Consider the following 17774-nt stretch of genomic DNA (forward strand, 5'->3'; position numbering starts at 1 on the left):
CAGTTGGTGTCTCCATGCAAAAAAAAAAAAAAAAAAAAAAAAAAAAAAAAAAAAAAAAAAAAAAAAAAAAAAAAAAATACAATAAACAATAAACAATGACTCATTCCACATCATTACAATGTATCATGCAAGTGATCCATGGAATGTGAAAATAACTAATTATAGATGTTATTTATCTGCTATTATTAGCTAAATATTTACTTGATTACAGTGATATTTTTCAGAGAAAATTTTGTAACAAATGTAAATTTTGAGTCCTGTTTATTAAATTGTTACTTGTCATACAGCATTATAACAAACACACCACATACCATGTAACTAATAGAAATTTTCACTCTGCATTTAGATGTTAAGGTAATTTGTAGAAAGAGTTACTAACTTGGAAATTTTTTAAAAATTTTATTTTGAATTGTTAGGATTTCCCAATTTCTTGTTTTATGGTAGCTGGGATGTATGCCCTTGAGTTTGTTGAGCATCTCCATAATGCTCTTATGCAAACTAAACAATCTTGTGATTAAATATTCCACTCTTCCTTGAATCTTGTCTACCTTTTCTATTAACTGAACCTGGTAAGGGTTCCAGACTAATGAGCTGTGCTCAAGAATTATTCAAACAAGTGTTTTATTGTGAACGCTACACAATATTTCGACAAGACAACTGCTCATCATCCTCAGGTGCTTACTGATGTGTTGCTGCAATGGCTCACCAATATATACACTGGCTCGCAAGAAAAGCACAGGAACCAAGGATTGAGTCTCTCATTCGTGATGCGGGAAAGGCACGGCCGCAAATAGCAGCCCAGAGAGCATGTGGGCAGAGTGTTGGCACCCAATTTAAGTGTGCAGACTGTTTCTCTGTATGTGTTGAATCAGTTTTGTTCATCTGCAGCTGACAATGCCTTAGTACAGCCAGTACTGGTTCCTATGCCGTGGGAAACTCAGAAGATTTTATACAATGACTGAAGACTTTGCGCCTTGAACCAGCTGAGATATTAGCGAGTTTTGATGTGGTCTCTTTGTTCACATGAGTACCTTTGGTGGACTCATTACAACTTGTAGGAACTAAGTTGGAGGAGGACATCATACTTCTAATCAAACATTTGCTTACCTTGGCATACCTTTTATTTAAAGAAAACTGTTTTTATCAGACTGACAGTGTTGCTATGGGTAGCCCTTTGTCTCCCATTGTAGCTAATCTTTTTATGGGAGACTTCAAGGAAAAAGTACTTCATTCAGTGGTGTTGAAACCTAAATATTATGGAGATAAGTGGACAACACTTTTGTAGTTTGGTCACACGGAGCACCAAAGCTTGCTGCATTTCTGGAACACCTTGACACCCTCCATCCCAGCATTTGCTTCATCATGGAAGTGGAGAAAAATGGAGACCTCCAGTTTCTTGATGTCTTGGTCCACAAAAAAGATGATGTTTCCCTGGGTTGCAGTGTGTTTCACAAACTGACTCACACTGACCCATATCTATGAGCTTCAAGCTGCCATCACCCATCTCAATGCAGAGCCGCGTTGTGGACTCTCGTTCATAGGGCCAGAATTATCTCTGATGCAGGGAGTTTATCAGCAGGGCTTAGCCCTCTTCGCATCTGCAGCTCATGGCCTAGTGGCTAGCATTGCTGTCTCTGGACCACGTGGTCCCGGGTTCAATTACTGGCCGGATTGGTGATTTTCTCTTCCCAGGAACTGGGTGTTTGTATTGTCCTCATCATTTCATCTTTGTCATCATCATTCATGATAGTGGCTAGATTGAACTATGTAAAAAAACTGGACTGTGACAAAATTGGGACTTTGTATGGGTGCTGATGACCACGCAGTTGAGAGCCCCACAAACCAATCATCACCACCATTAGCCCTCTTCACACTCTGTTTGTACAAAATGGGTACACTGATAAACAGACCTGTAAATCATATAAATCTACACCCTCTAAACCTCAAGAACAGCCAGAAGAAACAGAGAACTCCACGAGAATGGTTTTTCTATGTTGGTGGCATGTCCTTTAAGATTGGCAGGCTCTTCGAAAAACATCAAATAAAATGTCTTCCACTCTCCGGCACGAGTGCAAACTATGTTGGGTTCTGTTAGAGAGAGCCTAGGTCTAACGAGACCAGGGATATATATAAAATCCCATGCCAGCATGGGAAATCATACACTGCAAGATGCGTCGCACTATTAAGGATAAATGGGCTGAATATAGGCATCAGACCAGACTGGGCCAGCCAGAAAAGTCTTCTGTGGCTGAACACTGTCTTGACATGGGACACAGCATGAACTGTGGAGAGACAAAGATCCTTTCATTTGCTTCCACATTCCAGGGTGCCATAATTAAAGAAGCAGTCAAAATTTATGTAAGTAATGACCTGATCAATAGGGACATGGGATTTCAACTCGGCAAGGCATGGGAACCAGCACTGGCAATACTAAGGCATCATCAGCTGCAGACAAATGAATCTGAGTCAACACAGACAGAGAAACATAGTCTGCACACTTAAACTGGGTGCCAGCACTCCGCGTGCACGTGATTGCTCTAGGCCACTACTTGCAGCCATGTTTTTCCCGCGTCGCAAATGAGAAGCCTGAGACCCATTTGTATGGCAGGGGGCACTGGATGTTGCCATGCTCTATGATTAATCTACAATGACATTATAGTCTCAATCCTTGGCGCCTGCACTTTTCTTGTGAGTCAGAATATATATTGGCAAGCCATTGCAGAAACACGTAAGCACCTCAGGATGATGAGCAGTTGTCTCATCAAAATATTGTGCAGCTTCCACAACACTATCTGACATGATGCCCATGAACCAATGGAGCAGTTATTACAACAGGAAAGTCTTAAATGGCACAAGTGTTTTGTAAGTCAGATCATTCATGGATGAATTACAGTTCCTGGGGATTTTTTATATGAATCTCAGTAGGGCATCTGATTTTCTTACTGTTTGTTTCATGTGATTATTCCAAGTAATGTTGCTCCAGATGGCTACTTCTGTGTGTTTCATGATAGTTACCAGTCTCAACAATTTGTAATCAATAACGCAATTGTACAGTACCTATTTCTTCACCTATGTATGTGCAATATGTTACATTTATTTATTTCAGGGTCAACTACCATTATCTGCACCATTCATCAATTGTCTGCAGGTCTTCATGCTAAGTGCTAGTCTTCTGGCATTGCTACCTTCTTATAGACAACTACATAATCTGTGAATAGCCTTGTGCAGCTTCCAACATTATCTGCTGGATCATTTACATGTATTGTGAACAGTAGTGACTGTGACACATTTCCTTGAACTGTTTCTGAATTACTTTTTACACCTTTCAATTTTTCTCCTGTTAATTGCAACATGTTGAGTTTTATCTGTGAGGAAACATTGAATCCAATCATTACTCTCGTCCAGCACTCAGTAAGTTCATATGGCAGCACAGGACTCTCCAAATGCCTTCCTGAATTAATGGAACAGGGCATCAACTGATGTCTACAACATTGTGAATCTCTCGTCAGAGCAAGCTGAGTTTTGCAAGATCTCTGTTTGCAGAATCCATGTTGGTTTCTTAATGAGGTGATTTTTGTTCTCCAAAATGAGCATAAAACAAATTCCATAATTCTACAACTGACTGACATCAGTGATATAGGCCCATAATTATGTACATCTGTCCAATGACCCTTCATGATAACAGGAATGACCTGCACTTTTTTTGACTCACTAGATACCTTTCCTTGCTCCAGTGATCTATGGTAAACTTCTGCTAGAAGGGGAGCAAGTTTTTTGCATAACTTCTGTAGAATCTTACAGGTATATCATTTGGCTGCTTTTCCACTACCAAGCAATTGTAGTTGCTTTTCTATTTCATGACAACATATCTCAATATCCGCCATTTGCCATATGGTGATTGAATGGAGGAACTGTATTAAGATCTTCTGACATGAAACAATTTCAAAGGACCAAAAATTAGTATTTTGGTCTTCTCTCTGTCATCTTCTGTTTTCATGCCAGTATCATCACTCAGTGATTGAATAGATGATTTTGTTCCACTTGCTGATTTTATGTAAGACAAAAACCTCTTAGAGTTTTTAGTCAGACTGATTGGCAAAATTTTATTTTCAAATTCATTGAGCACTTTTCTCACTGCTCTCCTTAATACGCATTTTCACTTCATTTAGCTTTTGTTTGTCAGCTGGGTTTTGGACATCTCTTAAGTCTGTAATGAAGATGTCTTGTTCATTCAACAGTTATGCTTAGCTATCATCTGACCTGTGTTTGCTAGTGTTGAATTTGGACGCTTTATTAGAGTGCCTGTGTCATTAGCAAACATTTCAGTTTTTGAATGCATTGGAAGATCATTTATACAAGTTACAAACAAAAATGGGTCTAAAACTGAGCTCTGTGGCACTAGATGTTATGTTGCATTGTTCTGAGGTTATTTTCATGCACAATTTACAGTCTGTTACTGAGCCCTCTGCTATTTATGGAAGTAAGATTCCAACCATGCAAGAGGAATGTCATTAACTTTAGTTTTCTAGAATTTTGTGATCCTCATGCAAATTAAAGTCTTTGATAAGGTCACAAAGTAGATCTATATGAATAGGATAATTTTTGTTTACTTGTGCCAGGACTCCAATTTTGAGGCCTTGTGCTGCTTTCTCTGTGAAGAATACTTAACAAAATCCCAGCTGAGAGGGAGTTAACAAGTTTAATTCAGATAAATGACTCAGTTATATATCATAGGTCACTTTCTCAAAAGCTTTTGGAATGACTGGAAAGAGTGAAATGTGGTTATTATGAGAGGTGGTTTGCTTATCTCCAGTTTAGAGATGGGTATTGCCACAGCCTGTTTAAGGTTATTAGAAAGTATATGCTGAGTCACTTATTGTTTACAAAGATAGCTTAAGGGTAGTCATATCATTACAGTACAAAGTTTTAAAATTCTTTACAAAAACCCCTTCACAGTCAGTATAATTACTACTTTTTAGTAATGTGATGAATTATGTAATCTCTGTAGTGGATGTATTTTTTTTTTAACTGATGTATATTGGAAATGCATGCAGTGTCTGCACCAGTAATTCAAATGCATATGTATTTTGTTGTTTATTAGTGGGTGCAATGTTTGCTGTCATAGTGAAGAACTAATCACTGAATTCGGTGACAAATTATTTGAGTGTGTGACCATTTCTGCCAGATCTATTTCCTGGGGGATCAGTTTTATTTGGATTGCTACTTTTTTGTTTCTTTTAATGAATGGAAGCTATTATTGTTCCCTTCCTAAAACCAGCAAAGACAGTACTTTCTCAAGCAGTTACTGTAGTGTTACTCTAATTTTTTGTGTATGGAAGTAGATGGTAAACTGCCACATAGAGTACCTGTTACAGAAGAAGAACCTCATTAACTACTTACTGTGTGTTCAGATGTATCATTGTACGCTAAATAACCTGGTGGTGACTGAACCAGAAGCTTTCTTACGCAGACAATCCCTCGTAGAGGTGTTCTTTGACACTGAAAATGCTTACTGTGCTTTTTGTAATAGATTGCCAATTTCATTAAAATCATTTCTTGCAGAGTAGTTATTTCATTGCCAGACACAAGACACATTTTCAAGCAGTTTTATGCAAGTGAATGAGATTTTATTATTTAATGGTCCTCCTCCTCAGTCCATAATTCATCACTTCCAGATGATACTTCAGAGACTGAAGTATCAGGCACAAAAGACAGTTTTCACATTTCAGACAATTAAAACAGGGTATACTGTTTTTTAATCGTTAAATGTACTTGCAGTTACAAATATGGATAACAATGAGCTGTATAATGGAATGTTGAAAATGAAAATTTATGCCTGACTGAGACTCAAACCTGGATTTCCAGCTTATCGTGAGTGGTCGCCTTAGCATTTGGCTATCCAAGCATGACTAACGGCCAGACCCAAACTTTCATGTCATCAATCACCTGTCTACAACCTTTAATCATACACTCAATATGTATATTGCCATACAGAGGAGACAGTTTACTTGAAAGTTGCTTGCCAGGCGTTGACGGATAAATGCAATATTGCGAAGAATGATGCAAAGCGTGTCCGAAGGAACTTTGCATCTTATTTGAGAACAACCAAAGCACTGCAATACTGTATTTTTAATCATGTCTGTCCCAGTCTTAATGTAACAGCACTACATTTTAATGACATCATTATCCATTTCAGTATGTCAGTCAAGCCCACAGGCCTCGCATATGATCAAAGGCTGTCATGGCTACCATGTTTGTAAAACCTTAAAGTATGATCGTGTTTAGCCTTAAACATTTGAAAATGTTTCATTGTCAGTTGAAAGATAGAGGCTGCAGGATTGGTCCTATCAACAATAATTCTACAAAGCATTCATCTGGTCCAGCTAGACTACAGGTATACCATCTATCTTGCAGTAGAGAAAGCCATAGAAAATACAAAGTCTTCCAACTTCGTCGGCTGATAAAGAAAAAGAGAATTACTTGCATTCAATAACTGAAATGGAAGCATAGTCTGCTGTTGCCAACTGTAGTGTCACTAGAGTGTGCAGCAATGAAGCTATAGAAGTCGCTAGGCAAGCAGGCAAGGAGAGTGCCAGAGTGAGTCAGCAGACCAGCTGAGTAATGGCAAGGTTGAATAACAGCTACCAAGACATCATGTTACTAAGAGCAATTTACAGCAACTGGTCGGAGGCCATAACACCTCTAACGCTGGCTTGCTAGTAGTCAGAGACACCATATTCTCTTCTGGTGCCTTGTGTGGACTGGACTGTAAGATGATGATTCAGACACTACTAATGTGTCTGCTTCCAAGTCCAAATTGATATAAGCATGATACAATACTAAATCCCCTCCTTCTTTAGTGGGTATTTAGGGCTGAAAATGGCTGTGGCAATGGGAGTGCAAGCACAGTGATGATGAATGAACACTGATATTGCCATCCATTGCTTTCTGTGTAGTATTGTTAGAGGTAGGACCAGGCAGTAGCAGCATCTGCACAATGGAAGGGCCTGGCTGGTCTGTTGATTGCAAGGTGCTATTTGGGCTAACGTCTGATGGAGATTGTGTTCAGAAAGATAGAGGATGATGTAAGTGTTCTCTCTCTATTGGCACCCATTTTTGGTTTGTGATCACTTCAAACACCTGTTGAAGATTCTAGTGTGGTCTCAGATCATACAACTGCTAGTGGAAGGGAACTGGTAGGTTCAGGATTGGCATTTGTTCTCAAGTGGGTGTCCTGCCTACCTCTGTCCCTGACTGACTGACTAATTGGTCTGTGGGTGCATCCTGCGATGTATATCATAGCAAAATCTGATTCCCATGATGAATCAGTCACTCTTGCGTGGATATGAGTTCAAAAATTTGGTGCCCTCTGTTGCTGGTCATGGCACCTCGGGATCTATGTGAAGTGCAAGTTCTGATTTGCAGCCCACACAGTAATAGGATGAATGCAGGCTTGGAACCTGTGTTTGCTTATCAGGCACATAAAGTCAAATAATGTTTGGGGTCTGCACCCATTAAAAACTTTGGCCATGTCACACCTGTTGAGGTGGACAGATCAGTGAGAAGTGAGGAAGCTAGTGGGGCTGTTGATACTATGACCTTCTGTGTTTGTGTTTTGAAGTTCCTGATCATCCATTCCACTCAGAATGAAGGGATGGTAATTAGATGTTCTATGCTGTTACAGAGACAGAACTGCTTAATTGCAGTGGTACCAACTGGGGATGGTAGTCCAACACAATAAAGGAGAAGGACCTTCTACAGTGAAAAAAGTTTCCAGAGGTTGGCTTGTGGCTGTCATGAGTTGGTTGGTATTTGTACCATGAATGGAAAGCTAGAGGGAGCATCATCCAGTAGTAACCCCATGGCACCTTGGAGTGGACCTGCAAAATAAACATAGTCTCTCCCTTGGGCATTCGGGTTTAAGCTGGGGAGAAGTGTTCTGTCAGGGCTGACGGGTTATGAGTGCAAGCGTGACAGGCTGAAACCACACAGTCTTCTACAGCATTGACTATGAGCCAGTAAACATGGCAACAAGCCTAGCTGTCACATCCTTGTGTCATCCAGAATGATGTATGAAGCTGCTGAGGAAAGTGGGCTTGGAGAGAGGACAGAATTACATTCCTCTTCATCTGTAGCTAATAATATGACCCCTGCATTACATTGAGATGATGGCACAAAGAAAGAAGTGTCCTGCATGGTGGAACAGTCATTTCTGGCATTACCATGGCCACATTTGTGGTGTTGATGACAGTACCCGACAAGTTTTTTGCCCTGTAGCTGTGGCTGCCTCATTAGCAGTAACTGGGAATTTGTCCATAGCTAGATGCAGGTTATGACTGAGCAGAAAGCACATTATCTTTTTATTGTAATTTTTATCTGGAGCCCTAGACATATGGATTAGAGAGTTTGCATTATGCTGGTACATAATGAGTAGTGTTTTTGTTTTTCGTGTTGGTATTCCGCTTGCTGAGGGTTTATTTATCAATTATCATGTCTTATTTGTAGTTTATGGTTGATGTCTGAATTTACATATGGTCATTTTGATATGGCGAGGGGAGCTGTGTATGCTAAAAAATGGAGTGCCAAGTGGAGAAATCAGGATATTTATGATCTATTCTTTTGTTTGAATTCTACAGAGAGGTAACAGCAGCAGAGGCAGCCAGAAACATATTTGTCATGTATGGGGACAATGTCATTGAACAGAGCATGGTGTGTACAGTGACAGGTTGCCTTGTATGCATAGCCTTTGATTTTGAGGCACAGGGTCATGCATTGATAGGAGGAAGAGTGGTTGGAAGTGTAGGATAACATGCTATGGTTGATTAAGCCAGCCACCCAGCTGTAGCATAGCTCTTTCCAGCCACAGAGGTAAAACAGAGTCTTGTTAACACACCTCCTGGTTGGAGTTTGTCCTATGCTACATAGATTCTTTCTTCAGCAAGAGGACACATTAGTGTGTCAAGCCTATGGTGTAAAGATTTATATATACTGCATTTTAACAGAGTTTGTGTAAATCCTAACAAGTGTAAAGCTAACCTTCCTCTAGTTTATCTGCCCTCTCTTTTGGCAACTGAAGACAAGTTTGAGAAGACTTTTAAGGATTTGTGATATCACTGATTTTGTTCCTGCATTATTAGGAAAGAGATTGTAATATGTCATCAGGATGGCTGGCTGCATGTGCCCCCCCACCCCTGCCCCCTTCTTGCCCTCATATCCTATTTAAGCCTTTTCCCTGTTAACTTTTTAGCAGGTTTTAGGACTGGACCTATGTTTCTGGTTTTAAATTATAAGTGTTTGAGTTAATGATTGCTAGTGCAAATAGAAGAGCGTGATTGCAAATTTAAATGAACTTTTATCTTGTGCAGTTTTTCAGTTTTAAAGTTTCAACTACATTGTCTCTGGCAACTTTTGCAAGGGTGCTGTTGTGCAGCCCAATGTAATAACAAGGTTCTTTCCTTTCATCTGACTATACTAGAAATTGTAAAGAGTTCAGTGCAACAGTCTGTTTTTTTAGTGTCATATTAATTACCATTTCATTCATAAACAGTAAAAATATGTAGTATATGTTGTTGCTGTTAAATCTGCTAGTTATGTTTCTTTCAATCAGCAGTAATCTGTTTTATTCCTTTTATAATTTTACTGAAACATTTCCTTTGTTCCAGTTAATGACTTGACAGGATCTTTTAAATTGATTATTATCTTTATTTGTTTCACAGGTTGTTTGGCTGTGTGTAGGACGCTTGCTGACAGGAGGAATGGGAGGTGCATTCAGTTTAACAGCACCTGTCTACACAAGTGAGATTGCGCAAAAGGAAATTCGGGGAACACTAGGAGGCTATTACCAACTTATGCTTACTGTGGGAATACTGTTTGTGTATTTGTTGGGACTAGGTGTGGAGCTGTTTTGGATATCCATTGCATGTGGTGTCATGCCCATCCTATTTGCAGCAGCTTTTATCTTCATGCCTGAGACTCCATTGTATCGCCTGAAGCAAGGACGTGGTGATGAGGCACGTAAAGCACTGCAGTGGTTCAGAGGCCCACACTATGATGTCGAACCTGAGCTGGCTGAAATGAGAGAATCTGTAGAGAGTTCAGCGAAGGAAAAGGTCTCTTTGTGGAAGGCCTTCAATACACCAGCTGCACGAAAAGGAGTTCTTGTTGCTTTTGGCCTCATGATTTTCCAACAACTAAGTGGAGTAAATGCCGTGATATTTTACACCTCCGACATTTTTAAGGTGCGTTACATTTATGTTTTAATTCTTTTTAATGAATTACACATGCATATTAAAAGTACTTAAAGAAGCAGTGGGAAACCAAATTATGAATATAATTTTTCAAAAGTGATCTGAGGAGTCATATCCATTATTTAAAGTCAATGCAATAACAGGTTACACGTCAGCAATGAAACTAAACGCTGTGTATGTTTCAGTTCCATATGGGAACATAAGTTATACTGACATTGTTGTTGAGATCACACTGAGCTGAAATTTGCACATTGATGCTTTTGGGGTTTTTAGGCATGTCATAAAATTAATGATTAGGTTGAAGCTGTCAAGGTACAAATATTAACCTATCTGTTACATGCATGAGACATTCAAATTTCTTTTTTGTAATTCTTTCAGTGGCTCAATCTTGTTCTCCATGACTTGTTGTTTTGTTGCTAATCTTTTCGCCTCTGTAGACCTGGTATATCCAATATGCTAGGAAAAACTTTTTTACCTTTTCTGTTTTTGTAGACAGCAATTGACATTTATTTCTAGGTAAAATTCAGTACAAATTGCAGTTCTAGTTAAAATAACTTTATCTCCTCATTTTTTTAATACAGAACTACAGAACAACAACACAAAACTATGATGCTCAATTGTACATATATTTTAAAATGATGTTACAGTGGAAATAGTAAACAGAAACAAAAGACTGTCTAATCCTATGTGTACCAATACTTTTAACAGAGTTTATATTTCATTACACCAGTTACAACCACGTACTAATCCCTCCTCAGTGATAACATTAAAGTACTTTTTTGGAAATGCTCTGTATGGCCAGAATGTGAATTCATTAGATTGGTTGATGACACTCCAAAGGTTTTATGGCTGGAGTTGGTTGGTTGATTGTGTGAATCTGACATGAGTGGTCCATGCTCCATATTCTTCAGCAGGAAGGCTTGAGTCTATTGATCGAGACAGTCTTCTGACCATGAAGTGTTTCAACATCAAAGTGTTTTTCAGAGCATGAACCTACCAGATAGTTAGGGAAGTTTCCTCTCTGTGTATAATGTCTTATGAACAAATGTGAAAAGTCATAAGTTCAAAATGGATGAAGACAAATGGTGTAGGGTGATAGTGAACATTTATTGTTTTATGTGACTGCATGTGCTGCTTCAGGTTGAAAATTAAATTGGAATGTCGCACACTCCATTGGTGTAGGCTCAAAGAATTTCTGCAGTATCTAACGGTCCTGTTCCCACAGTCCAATCAAACAGCAATTATTGAAATGGTTTAATTTTAGCATTAACATTTCTTTGTCTGTACTGTCATACATGTAAATTTATATCAATATATGATGGGAAATGGCACTGTAGAATAGATATTACAGTGTTGGTTGTTTCATAAACAAGAACACAGTAATAAACCTCATCTGGGTAATTTGAAGATGTTCACAGCTCAGCTCATTGTCCATTATATTCTCGGGCATCATTCTTCAGGGGGGACCAGGTTTTAAATGTTTTTGTGAAGATGTTAATTTGTTGAAAGTAAAGCATTATCATTTTTAGTCAAGCTCAATGTCTGCAACAAATTGTATCTTTTTCCCGTACTTCACTTTCAAATAGCCACTGACTTTGTAATTGGTAATATTCCATTTCATTTAATCATTGTAGAAATACTCATATAAAAGTTGATAGTTTTTGTTAGGCATGGTTTCCACAAAATAATACTTCACTCCATATTACAAGACTCAAGTTCAGCACTTGACTTTTTATGACTGGCCTCTTGTTGGTGAAGAGTATCAAAGATGCATTCTTACAATATTAACATTATGATGTTTCTCGGTGTTTGTGAAAAGTTGTAAGAGTTTGTATTTTTATGGTGTGTGAAATGTTATGATGGATTTTCCATAATTAAATATTTCACAATGTGAAATAACATGCCAGTTTCAGTCAATCAAAACAACTAAAATTTATGGGATAATTAAAATTTTTAAAAGTCAAAAATGAAAATGGATGTCCAAAATATTACAGGAAATATGAAAAAGAAAAAAAATTGAATAAATATCCTTATGTAGCACACTTTATCTCAAAGGTTCCGGTGCTGAATTTTGGGTTTTCATTTATAAAAAAAAGTAGTTGAAAAATGGATTGAATCACAAATTTTGTTAATCAGATTATTAATCACAATCTACCACTCAACAGATATCCCTGTAGTGCTGATTTGTTATAAACAGTGATTTTATATTCTGGAGTCACAAAAGCACAGAGACTCATTAAAATTGTTGGTAAGTTGTTAACCAGTCATCTGAGAGTCAGGCTCATAATGCTGCCTTGACATTGCAGTGTCACTGTTCAACTTTGTCTTTTGAGGCCAGATGATTAGCAGTAGCTCGTATCTTGAGACTTTGTGACATGAGTGAACAACAGGCAAAGAAACTGTCATCACATATCAGTGGGTATAATCCAAAACATGCCATCCATGACGATAACAGAGTGCTGGGAACACTTTCTGCAGAGATGTCCGTTAGTGATACTGCCACCGGTCAATGTGTAGATCTGTCAATCATTGTTAAGAGGTAAATGGAGCCTGGATAGCAAGGTAATGGCACCTCAAGATCAATATAAATATGTGGGACATGACCGTCAACTTTGCTGAAAGGTCCGTAAGTGCTGGTTGTTTTGAAACGTACACTTGTCGACAAAAAATGTATGTTTTTTTCTCCACTCAGCTTTACTTCCTGTTTCAGTGAAGGTCAAATGAAGTGCTGTTGAATCAGTCCATTGTGCCTTTGATGACAGGATGAGCCAAGTCATATAGTGCATGGCATCGACCCCCCCCCCCCCCCCCCCCCCCAATCCCCCAGGGGGCTCGGCCGCTCTTTGACGGGTTCATGTTTGGCTACCATGGGGCCCCATCCTTTTCAGCTTCTTTTACCTTCCATGATACATGTCTGTCCTCTTGCCATTCTTTTTCCCTTCCCTTGGGGAACATGTCTGAGGTTTGTTGGGAATGTTCTGCATTGTCCATAGCTTACAGACAAAGTGTCTCAACACTGTTTTTCATTCCTTTTTCATTTCTTTGTTCACTTTCTCCTACCCTTCCTCTGCTTCAGTGTTTGAGGCTCCTCTTTTCTTCTTCCTCCCTGTGCTCTCCTGAAGGCTGGCCCATGTGTCTGATGCATAATGGTACTGGGTAACATGTAATTCCCAGCCCTGGGATGACAGGTAGGGTTCACATGTACCCTCTCGTGCACACCAGGCCTAGGGAGGGGTGACTGCCTGAGCTGCTACCTTCCCAAATTGCCAAGTGCCCTCTGACAGGTGTTTGGGAGGTGCGACCTGAGGTGTGAACAATCGGCTAAGATGGATGTGCCCCCTTGTGAATGGGGCCCCCACTTGGAAGGAGCACGCCATCAGAGATGCTGGCAATCATGGGGAATTTTCTCACAATGAGCCAATCATCATCTTTGCACTCTACATCTACCAGACGTAGACGGAATGACGCTCCTGATTCAAAGACCCTCCCAGCTGCATCACAGTTTCTCATGGTTTCAAGTACTGAAGTTCCCCCCTGCGGGTCTGGGGGTTAGAATAGGCCCGAGGTCTTCCTGCCTGTCATAAGAGGCGACTATAAGGAGTCCATCCCCCTCAAGGGGGTAGTTAGCGCCTGCGTCCGGAGACGGACGGTCCCACGACCTATATTTGTGGTCTTTTTGGTTTTTCACTTCTCGTTTCTTCCTTCTTTGGTTGGTTCCTTTCTTTGTTCTTCTCCATCTCACTGTCTTCCTTACTCTTCCTTTGCCTTCTTCTCCTTGCCTTCTCTGGTCTCCGCCTCAGCGTTTGAGACAGTCTGTCCTCTCTCTCCCTCTCTCTCTTCTTTTTCTTCTTCTTCCTTCCTCCCTGTGCATGCCTGAAGGCCGACCCACGCGTTCGCACACGTAGCCGGTGACGGGGTAAGGCGTAATTCCCCACCCTGGGTAGACAAGAAAGGCACGCACGTACCTCCTGGTAAAGGCCAGGCCCAGGGAGGGGTGATTGCCTGAGCTGATACCTTCTGACCATGCCGATTGGTCCCTCCGTCTGTTTCTCGGGAGGTGTGACCTGAGGTGTAAACATTCACCTAAGGCGGGAGTGCCCTCTGAGAGGGTCCCCATAAGGAAGGAGCGCGCCATCGGAGACGCTGGCAATCATGGGGGATTCCTCCGCAATGGATTTCTCTTCTTCTCTCTCGACTTCTGCCCACAAATGGAAACATGACCAGCCCCCAGTGACAAAAGTACTACCTCCTACCCCACAGTTCCTCGTCATTTCTCGAACTGAGGACGGAAAGGATTTTTCCTCTGTCAACCCTTTCGTTATCCAGAAGGGCGTAGATGCCATAGCCGGTACTGTCAAGTCTTGTACGAGGTTGCGTAATGGTACCTTGTTACTAGAAACTGAGAGCGCCTTTCAGGCACAGAAACTGCTTCGAGCCACACTCCTGTACACATTCCCTGTCCGAGTGGAGGCTCACCGAACTTTGAATTCGTCTCGTGGTGTGGTCTATACTAGATCCCTCGACGGATTGACTGACGAGGAGATTCAATCTTTCCTCGCTGAGCAGGGCGTGACGGCTGTCCATAGGGTCATGAAAAAGGTCAACAATGACCTTGTACTGACCCGGACACTTTTCTTGACCTTTGATAGTGTTAAGCTGCCATCGCGCATCAAAGCGGGCTACGAGGTTATTTCTGTTCGCCCCTATGTCCCGACACCTACGCGCTGCTACCAGTGTCAGCGTTTCAATCACACTCGACAGTCTTGTTTCAATGTGGCTAAATGTGTCACTTGTGGCAGGGATGCCCATGAGGGTGACTGTCCACCTCCGTCTCCTCATTGTGTGAACTGTCAGGGTGACCATGCAGCATCCTCCCGTGACTGTCCCGTCTATAAGGAAGAACGCTGTATCCAAGAAATTCGGGTCAAAGAGAAAGTGTCCACCTCGGCTGCTCGCAAGCTATTGGCTAGTAGCAATTACTCTCCCCACTTTTACATTTTCCATTTGTACCGTTTACACTCCATCATCGTCTGCCGTTACCAGGGCAGACATGATGCAACTTATTGCTCAGCTACCTGCACCATTTTTGTTAACTGGAGACTTCAATGCCCACCATCCCCTTTGGGGCTCTCCAGCATCCTGCCCGAGGAGCTCTCTGTTAGCAGACCTTTTCAACCAGCTCAATCTTGTCTGCCTCAATACTGGCGACCCTACTTTTCTTTCGGACACATCTCACACCTATTCCCATTTAGACCTCTCTATATGTACTCCCCAACTTGCACGCCGGTTTGAGTGGTATGCACTTTCTGATATATATTCGAGCGACCACTTCCCATGTGTTATCCATATCCTGCAGCATACCCCCTCTCCGTGCTCATCTAGTTGGACCATCTCCAAAGCAGACTGGGGGCTCTTCTCTTCCAGGGCGACCTTTCAGGATCAAACCTTCACAAGCTGCGATCGTCAGGTCGCACACCTCACGGAAGTCATTCTAACTGCTGCTGAATATTCCATCCCTCACCCTACTTCTTCTCCACATCGCGTACCGGTCCCCTCATGGACCGCAGCATGTAGAGACGCTTTACGTGCTCGTCGACATGCTTTACGCACCTTTAAACGCCACCCTACAGTGGCGAATTGTATCAATTATAAACGATTACGTGCACAGTGTCGTCGTATTATTAAAGAAAGCAAGAAAGCCAACTGGGCTGCTTTCACAAGCACCTTCAACAGTTTTACTCCTTCTTCTGTTGTCTGGGGTAGCCTGCGCCGGCTATCTGGCACTAAGGTCCACTCACCAGTTTCTGGCTTGACGGTCGCGAATGACATCCTTGTGGCCCCTGAGGCTGTCTCCAATCCCTTTGGCCGCTTTTTCGCAGAGGTTTCGAGCTCCGCTCATTACCGCCCTGCCTTCCTCCCCCGCAAACAGGCAGAGGAGGCTAGGCCACCTAACTTCCGCTCCTCGAATCGTGAAAGTTATAATGCCCCATTCACCATGAGGGAACTCGAAAACGCACTTGGCCGATCATGGTCCTCCGCTCCAGGGCCTGATTCTATTCATATTCAGATGCTGAAGAACCGTTCTCCTGCGGGTAAAGGTTTTCTTCTTCGTACTTACAATCGCATCTGGATTGAGGGACATGTTCCCGCATGCTGGTGCGAGTCTATTGTTGTCCCGATCCCTAAGCCGGGGAAGGACAAGCACTTGCCTTCCAATTATCGGCCCATCTCGCTTACCAGCTGTGTCTGTAAAGTGATGGAGCAAATGGTTAACTCCCGTTTGGTTTGGCTGCTCGAGTCTCGACGCCTACTTACCAATGTACAATGTGGATTTCGTAGGCGCCGCTCTGCTGTTGACCATCTGGTTACTTTGTCGACCTTCAGTATGAATAACTTCTTGCGGAAGCGCCCGACCGCGGCTGTGTTCTTTGATTTGGAGAAGGCTTACGACGCCTGTTGGAGGGCGGGCATTCTCCGCACCATGCATACGTGGGGCCTTCGCGGTCGCCTCCCTCTTTTTATTCGTTCCTTTTTAATGGATCGACAGTTCAGGGTATGTGTGGGTTCTGTCCTGTCAGACACCTTTCGCCAGGAGAATGGGGTGCCACAGGGCTCAGTTTTGAGCATCGCTCTCTTCGCCATAGCGATCAATCCAATAATGGATTGCCTCCCAGCTGATGTATCAGGCTCCCTTTTCGTGGGCGATTTTACCATCTATTGCAGCGCGCAGCATACGTGTTTCCTGGAGCGCTGTCTTCAGCGTTCTCTTGACCGTCTTTACTCCTGGAGTGTCGCCAATGGCTTCCGTTTTTCTGCCGAGAAGACGGTCTGTATTAACTTCTGGCGCTACAAAGAGTTTCTCCCACCGTCCTTACGACTCGGTCCCGTTGCTCTCCCATTCGTGGAGACAACAAAATTTTTAGGTCTTACATTTGACTGGAAACTTAGCTGGTCTCCACATGTGTCATATTTGGCTGCCCGTTGTACCCATTCTCTAAATGTCCTTCGTGTTCTGAGTGGTCTGTCCTGGGGAGCGGATCGAACCGTCTTACTTCGCCTATATCGGTCGATTGTCCGCTCCAAGCTGGATTATGGGAGCTTCATATACTCCTCTGCACGGCCATCCATCTTACGCCGCCTCAACTCCATACAACATCGGGGTTTACAACTTGCGATCGGAGCGTTTTATACTAGTCCCATCGAGAGTCTTCATGCTGACGCTGGTGAATCGCCACTCACCTACCGGCGCGATATACTGCTTTGTCGGTATGCCTATCGGCTACTGGCAATGCCCGACCACCCGTCTTATCGTTCCGTTTTTGACGACTCTCTCGACCGTCAATACGGGTTGTATGTCTCTGCCCTGCTACCCCCTGGAGTTCGCTTTCGTCGCCTCCTTCAACACCTTAATTTTTCACTCCCTTTCGAGTGGGCGAGAGCCACACACCACCTTGGCTCCAGGCTCAGGTTCGCGTTCACCTTGACCTCAGCTCGCTCCCAAAGGAGGTTACCCCCGGTTCAGTCTAC

General features: G+C 42.1%; 1 protein-coding gene across 2 annotated transcripts in view; it reads left to right on the forward strand.

The window, feature by feature from the left end:
* Positions 1 to 17774, forward strand: part of LOC126475315 (facilitated trehalose transporter Tret1-like) — a 211900-nt gene that overhangs the window by 178802 nt on the left and 15324 nt on the right. For both annotated transcript variants that reach the window (XM_050103093.1, XM_050103094.1), the window contains one exon: positions 9717 to 10238. In XM_050103093.1, coding sequence (XP_049959050.1) covers positions 9717 to 10238 — 522 coding nt within the window. The remainder of the gene's footprint in view (positions 1 to 9716; positions 10239 to 17774) is intronic.

This window comes from Schistocerca serialis, chromosome 4, assembly GCF_023864345.2.
Source record: "Schistocerca serialis cubense isolate TAMUIC-IGC-003099 chromosome 4, iqSchSeri2.2, whole genome shotgun sequence".
In the NCBI taxonomy this organism is placed as follows: Eukaryota; Metazoa; Arthropoda; class Insecta; order Orthoptera; family Acrididae; genus Schistocerca; species Schistocerca serialis.